Source organism: Diorhabda sublineata, chromosome 8 (genome assembly GCF_026230105.1).
Source record: "Diorhabda sublineata isolate icDioSubl1.1 chromosome 8, icDioSubl1.1, whole genome shotgun sequence".
Classification (NCBI taxonomy): domain Eukaryota; kingdom Metazoa; phylum Arthropoda; class Insecta; order Coleoptera; family Chrysomelidae; genus Diorhabda; species Diorhabda sublineata.
Window position 1 is genome coordinate 18,706,354 of NC_079481.1, and position 7,920 is coordinate 18,714,273.

The 7,920-nt window shown below is 35.2% G+C and overlaps 1 protein-coding gene across 3 annotated transcripts in view; it reads left to right on the forward strand.

The window, feature by feature from the left end:
- LOC130447406 (serine protease gd-like) overlaps positions 1–4,882 on the forward strand; it is a 38,428-nt gene extending 33,546 nt beyond the window's left edge. For all 3 annotated transcript variants that reach the window (XM_056784207.1, XM_056784206.1, XM_056784205.1), the window contains one exon: positions 4,519–4,882. In XM_056784207.1, the coding sequence (XP_056640185.1) occupies positions 4,519–4,727 (209 nt within the window). In that variant the 3' untranslated portion in view covers positions 4,728–4,882. The remainder of the gene's footprint in view (positions 1–4,518) is intronic.
- Positions 4,883–7,920: the final 3,038 nt, after the last annotated feature.

Genomic DNA, 7,920 nt, shown 5'->3' on the forward strand with positions numbered 1-7,920 from the left:
CACTTTATATAAAAATATCTGTGTCAGCTTTTGACGATAAAAGAACTTTATAAATTCATGATCATTCATTTTCACATTTATTCTGTTTGTAGCTCTGAAATTGTAAACTGGTGTAAAAATAAAGTTTATTTTTAAAAAGATATTTTTTATACAAAATATCTTAACTACCGCGAACCAAAGGTCCCCCTTTCTTGCTGATTTACTGGGGAGCCCGATGTTTACAGCTAATCTGTTAATCTCAATCTCTTAGAAAGTCCAAAATGTGGGATGATGGTAGCTGCTAGAGATCTCTGTCTTTTATTTCAAACGCTCCTAGGTGTAGTTATCTGAAGTTCCGTAATGTCTCAAACTTCGAGAGAATTTTGATAGAGGTTTCGTCCTCTGCGTAACAGAATCTGCACGCTGCATTGAGGCGACAGTTCCCCGACAGGATTTCTGATAGTATTTGTAAGTTATTCTTACTTAGGCTAATACATTAAGCAGATCTTCTCTGGTTATAGTTTCTCGGGAGAGTCTTAGCTTGTCTCCTTTCTATAGGTTGTCCTAGTAATTGGTTTTATCCCTATCTATCTTCTTTCCCAATGCTTTTTTTATTGTAACTGATACCACAGAAGGGTTCAAGTTCGATAAAGGGTTTCTATCCCATGAATCCATTCAGCGTAGCAATCTTTTTCTTGCCTAGCTCATTTAGTTTGTCTGGGTATTTCCAAACTGGTTTGGAATTTATGATATGGGAGTACAAAGCTCTTATGGTTGTTTGGTTATCGGACAGGATGATAATTTCCTGCTTGCGATAGTTCCTATCAAGATTGAACTGGACACATCTTCTAATTGCATACATTTCTGCTTGAAAAATGCTTGGTGTGTTACCCAGGCTTTCACAGTGTTTGGTTCTGGTCCGGTACACTCTTATTCCAGTTCTCTTTGCTGTCCGTGTACTATTTGATGATATTTCTTTTCATTTCTAGTATGGTGGTTTCATTCCACTTACTTCTACAGCTTCGTATTAAAGTATGTTTTTTCTTGCAGCTAAACTTTCTTAGTATCCCATCCTAAGGCATACCCCAAGTTTGGTCATTTTTTAAGATGGTTATTTTTGGGTGATATGTGTAGAGGTGGGAGATCTAGAATCACTTCTAGTGCAGCTGTTGGTCATGTGATAATCTCATAAGTATCGTTGCAACCCCAAAAACACAAATGACCCCTTTTTATTGGTAATTGGAGTGGTTATATTAGACTATAGACTTCAGGTTGAGTTTTATTAATACTTTTCCAATTACTAATATCATTGCAAGATTATTCTAAAGCTTCTTCTAGTATAATAGAACGATTCTTATTCATTACTCATTCACTTTTTTTCGTAAATAAAATGTATGGCTTAGGAGATATATAGATTTTTAGATCGATGTACATGGCAAGGTAAACGTTCGCCACAAAGAGACATTCTGAAGAAAATTATCATAAATTGTAATTATTTATTAATAATATTTACAGAAGGTCTGCATACTATCGAACATATTTTTCTAGGCTACTGTCAAATAAGCTAGTGCATAATTTTCAATTAAAAATTTCAAGCCACTTAATTTGTTAATGTCAGCTGCCATTCATTTTGGGGGGGGGGGTTTGTCTTAGAAGCTTGGTATATGCAACACCGGTTATTATTACATGATCGATAGAATGAAATTCCATTGTAACGCTTTAAGGCATAACCGTGGATTGCTCTTCCAAGTTTGAAGAATTGCAAGGACCCAACTTCGAACATTTATTATAGTTTTTTTGTTTTTATTCGATCAATTGCAGGCTAACCAGCTAAATTTTTCTACATTTCAATTTTCACTTATGTAAGTTAATTTTAAACACAAACAAAATAGTTGTAGGGGTCTTATAAGTCTGACGAGATCAAACTACTACCATGTGATGAATTTATCTTTGTTAGAAAATTTTAACTTCTGGAAATGCAAATATTCTTTTCAATCAAATGAAAATCATTATTTTTAAAATTTTGAGTTGATACTGGGAGCAATTCTAGTGCTCTTAGAAATATAGGATTTTCTCTAATTAATTCTTTCGAAGTACCTATTTAATATGATGTTCGGAATAGTACTACTACTGCTGTTGGTGTACTACAGCAGTTTGTGGGTTTCATTGGCCTAAATAATGTCATGAAAATTCGGCTTGTACCATAAACAAAATTCATCTACTTTCTAGTATCACTTATTGAGGAAAAGATTACCTTCAAATAAGATCTAATAGTGATATTGATTGATTCCAAAATTTATCGTATTAATATATAAATATTTTTGAATAATGATATTCATTTAATGTGTGTTTGATCATCAACGATGTTGAATCATAAATATATTTTGCATTTGGCTGGAAATTAACTTTTTACTCAAATAGTTTCTGTAATTTCCTGCTTTACGCAAATTTTAAATTCATTTAATTTTGTTATTCCCTTCGTTTTTACTTTTTTTTACCTTTTACATTTTGTACAGTTTATCGATTATTTTGGAGCTTTCATACACACTACGAGTAATTGTATTTTTATATAGCATATTTTTCCCATTGACAAAATATTTTTATAGATATATGTATTTATGTATATCAGGATACAACTTACACTCAAAGGATCTATTATGTTCCCCTTTCTTGCTGTGCTACTGGGGATAATCAGTATTTACAACTGATCTAAGCCGAATTTTGTTAGAAAGTTCATAATGTGGGATGACTTAAGTTGCAAGAGATCTTCGGTCTTCTATTTCATACGCTCCTAGATGAATTGCTCTGGAGTTCCGTAGTGTCTACCCCCACAGGACCTCTGTTAGTATTCGTAGGTTATTCTTGTCTAGGTTGATATATTCCTCAGATCTTCTATGGTTATAGTTTCTAGAAGTTTTTTGGCCTGTCTCAACTCCTATAGATTGTCACAGTATCTGGTTTTACCCTCATATACCTCCTTTATCACTGCCTTCTCTATTATTCTGTAGCTGATACCACAAAAGGGTTTTCTGCCCGTACTTTAGCGAGTTTTTTAGCTGTTTAGATTCCCTCCAGTTTGGATTTCATGAGCTTAGAACTCTAGTGGCTACTTGGCTACCAAACAGGATAATGATCTCCTTGTTGCGATATTTCTTTCTAAATTGAGCTGGAAACGTTCTTTAAGTGCATAAATTTTTGATATTATTGCTTGAAAAATGGTTGCTCAGGTTTTCAGAGTGTTTGATTTTAGACCCGTAAACTCCTATTCCAGTTCTGTCTGCAGTTTTGGAGCCATCCGTACACTATTTGATGGTATTTATGTTGATTTTTCGTATGGTGAGGCATGTCCCAGATTTTGTCATTTTCAGTTTTACTTTATTAATTCCTTCTCTGAATACTGACGTTTGTTCAGCCACGCGTTCCGAGAATATGTCTTGATTGCTTCTCATGGTGTTTAGACTACCTCTATTACCATGTACATCCACATTAGAATCTTTGAGTTATAGCCCCACCATCATTAGTGGTTATATCCTTTTCGTGTTTACTATCTAGTGCTAGTCACAGATATTTTTCTCCTGTTTTCTAGTCAATGGCTTGCTTGTCTAGTTTGGTGGGCTTGAGATGAATTTTTTCTTCCTAGTGAAGGTAACTGAGTAGATCTTATTCGGGTTAACATTCAGTTCCACCGATCGACACCACCTTTCTGTATAATTGAACTATGTCACTATGCTGGTGTTTTTGTTCCACCGCCCTGGAATTTGTACTCCAGTGCTTTGGTTCTTGCATCCTCCAATGTAAGTCATTTGCTGAGGTAGCGAAGATACTATTCTCTTACTACTATTACAAATGTTGCCGTGTTTCCTACATTGTGTATGTAAAGGTTATTAATTATAATATTGCTCACCTTTATTGTTTGTGTTCTTGCTTCCTCCAACGGTGTTGTGTGCATTTGTATCGCATCCTAGAAGTATTGGCAGCTTCTTTCTCTGAAAGTACTCCACTAGTCTGTAGAGTTTCGGTGATGGTACAGGTACGTTTCCAAGTAATAGGAGACTATTACGATCTCATGATGCTTTTTCAGAGTTAGCAATTTAGTTAGAATCTTCGCTGTTTTATATGAAGTATGCGTATAAAGAAACGTTCTGTAAAGCTAAGCTGTGTTGCCAGTTTGTGAAAAGTGTGTGCATTAAAACAGGCCTTGCGAGATCCCTTCAAATACTAGGCTGTGGGCGAGAGCCCACTTTGCCCACATCTAGCTACGCCACTGTTGTTATCGATTCTTGTTTTTTTTTGTTATTATCTTTGGACAAAATTATAAGGAAAGTTTCTGTTATAATTTCTACCTTCTCCTTCTTTGCTTGACTCGCTTATGAAATACTCTAATCAATGTAATCTATCTATATTTTTGTTTCTATCTCTGAAATTTATTGAATAAATGATCCGAAATTTGTTATTTTCAACGATTAAATGCTGTCTACAATATTTAAAAAAAAAATATTTTAAAATTTACAGCTTTTACTTTTCATGTATGTTCTGCAGGTACCTCAGTATGTAATGGAGATTCTGGTGGAGGTATGGTATTTCCAAAGAAAAATTTCGATTCTGCTAATCCAATTTGGCAATTGAGAGGAATGGTTTCAATAAGTGTTGCGCTACAGAACCAATTTAGATGTGATTCTTCTCACTACGTTGTGTTTACGGACATTGCGAAATACTTAGACTGGATAAGAAATGCTTTAAGTCTTTGACGATATTTTAATATATATTATGACGATAATTTTTTTATGCCAGGCGCAAGAATTACACCATACCTCAAGAGGTGACGGCTTAGTTCCCAAAATTTCTTGTTTAGGTTCTTTAGATGTTATCACAAAAATATAAAATAAACTTTTTGTAAGATGTATAAGATCCATTCACTTTTTCCACAGATTTTCATATTTTCCATCATCAGGATTAAACGATTTATGAAAATTCATCTTAAATAGTTGAAACTAAAGCTCTGAATATCTCCACCATAGTTTTTTAGTAATTACCAATTAATCGAAAATACGCACAAGTACACAACAGTTCAGATTTGACTCTCCCTCTAAAATTTTTATTACAAAAATGATTTCCTACCAATCCAAAACATAGTGAGAATAGTTCAAATTTCATTCATTCCTATTTATGTTCATTGATTATTTTTTTATGGAAATGTATTTGTATTCACTAATCAAATTTTATCAGATAAGTAGATAAAAATTGTCCTGTCATAAGCTTTAGGTTTTTTGATAATAGTTAAGTAGGTGAAATATTCATTAATATACAGTGTGTGTTTTATGTATTGAACGCCCACTTATCTCGGAAACGGCTTATATAATTTTTCTATATAAGGGTTTTGTGACACAGACGGTATCATGTAATATTCTCTATACCTAAATGCCATAATTTCGGAGTTACAGCTACATTTACAGTATTTCCGCCAAAGTTACAATAAATATTGTACATTTAGATGGCTACGATTGAATAAACTCGTTTGATTTGAATATTCTTTAATAATTTATGTGAAAATACAAATCTCGGAGTGTCAGTAAGTTAGTAAAAAGTTTAACGAAACTGGTGCAGTATAATATTTATCCAAATCATGACGAAGAAAACCTACAACAACTGAAGACAAATTTTTAAATGTTTTTGTCATGTTAGAAGTAGATAAGTCATGTCAAAGATACGTGGGCCGCTTCCGGCCCCTGGGCCGTATCAATAAGGCCCGCGATGGCAATGTATCTCAGAAAGAATAATCATGTTTTTTAGAGCTTTTAGACTTCATTGGATTCCTCTACGGATGTTTTAAATACTCGTACTGTCAAGACTACGGATGTTTATAAGTAATTTCACATGTTTTTGTCATGTTAGAAGTAGATAAGTCATGTCAAAGATACGGCCCGTGTGCCGCTTCCGGCCCCTGGGCCGTATCAATAAGGCCCGCGATGGCAATGTGTCACAGAAAGAATAATCATGTTTTTTAAAGCTTTTAGGCTTCATTCGATTCCTCTACGGATGTTTTAAATACTCGTCATGTCAAGACTACGGATGTTTATAAGTAATTTCAAAAGCGCGTATCTAGACAAGCGAGATAGAAAGACAGTATTGCCATCTCTTAGCAGCAAGAGGAAATATCCTATTATTTTTGTCGAGGAAGATAGAATCTTCCACGAGCTTCGAATCTAGACTAGAACCTTCCTTAACCATATAAAACGAGTGCGTCGGCGCAACGCGAGTCAGTTGAGTCAAGTAATCGAAGCGATACAGTTGGAGAAGGATTTTAATTGTAGTACGGAGTAGTGATTGTGAAGATATTATGCATTTGTTTCTGTCGTACGATAACCATTATAGTTGTGTCGACTTCCATAATTGTTACGATTTTGGCATAACGTTACAAAAACGTAGTTGATAGTGAGTGCAAAGTTTTACAGTATAAATGGGAAATTGCATATTTTTTCATAGAATGGAAAGATAAACCACTGTGTTTAATTTGAAGAGACACTATGATACGAGTCATATGTCAAAATTCGATTTTTTTTTTATTTCAGTTTAACGTGCCTCGGTCAGCGCTGGTCATTGGCACACAAAAACAATAATAAGTTAAATAACATTCAAATTAAATAAAAATAAAATTAAAGTTAAATACAGTTACATACCAAAAATAAAATCTGTTACAATGTATAAATTAAATTATATTTTCTTGTATAGCTTGGTGGCTTTAAGGAACTGCACGATTTTCCTTATTTCCGTCAGGCAGTTAAGTGTCTCCTGGAGGTTGGTTTTCATATCAAACTGTTGGTATGCGGTGGAATATTCTCTGCAGTCGGTGAGGATGTGCTTAACAGTCACTGGAACTTGACAAGTTCGGCAGACAGGACGACTTTCTGACGGCATCAAATAGCCATGAGTAAGTTTCGTGTGGTTGATGCGAAGTCTTCTTATTGTCACAGCTTCTCTCCTATTCAGAAAGTTTAGGGAAATGTGAGAAATAGTTGGGTGGATTTGATGTAGTGCTGTAGTGCTCTTGCTCCATGTATCGTGCCAAGATTTTTAGTGAGGTGTTTGAAAGTAATCTTCAGATCATTGTCCAGCTGTACTGGGATTTCAAGCTGATTTTTTGTGGCTTCTTTGGCATGGCGATCGGCACCTTTGTTTCCAGCAATTCCAGTGTGCGATGGAAGCCACATGAGAGAGACTGTTATATCAAGAGCAATGAGAGTTTGGTAGATGTCATGAATGTTTTGGACTATTGGGTGGTCGGTGAATATGGTTGTGATGGACTGTATGGATGAAAGAGAGTCAGCACATATGGCAATATGTTTATGGGGAGAAGAAATATATTTGAAGGCTTGAAGGATACTGTATAGTTCACCAGTGTAAACACTACACGTCGAGGGTAAGCGGAAAGAACTTATGAGATCGTGGTTTGAAGTGACTGCGCAACCCACACCGGATTCAGCTTTGGAGGAATCCGTATAGAGAATTAGGTCGAAGGAATTTTTATGCATAATGCTTTCTCTACAAGAACGTTAGGGGATTCGTGTTTATTGTAGATGGTTAGTGAGGTATCTACTATGGGAATATTTTTTATCCACGGGGGAGAAGAAGGCAAAGAAAGTGGAAAGGTCAAGGAGAGGTTGGTATTTTGGAGTAGAGGTGTGAGCAATTGAGGGATTGAATTTACAGTTATTCGTGAGTTGTTAGGTACGGAAGTGGTGATAAGTAACGAATGGACAGAGAGGGTGGAGAGAAGGCGGAGAGCGGTGTTGTGTACAGAGTTCAACAAGTCAGTTTTAGACTTGGAAGCGGACATATAGATAAAACAACCATAGTCAAGCTTTGAGCGTATGAGAGCTCTGTAAACTCTTAGCAGTATAGTTTCATTGGAACCCCATTGAAGGTGGCTAAGGGTTTTAATTA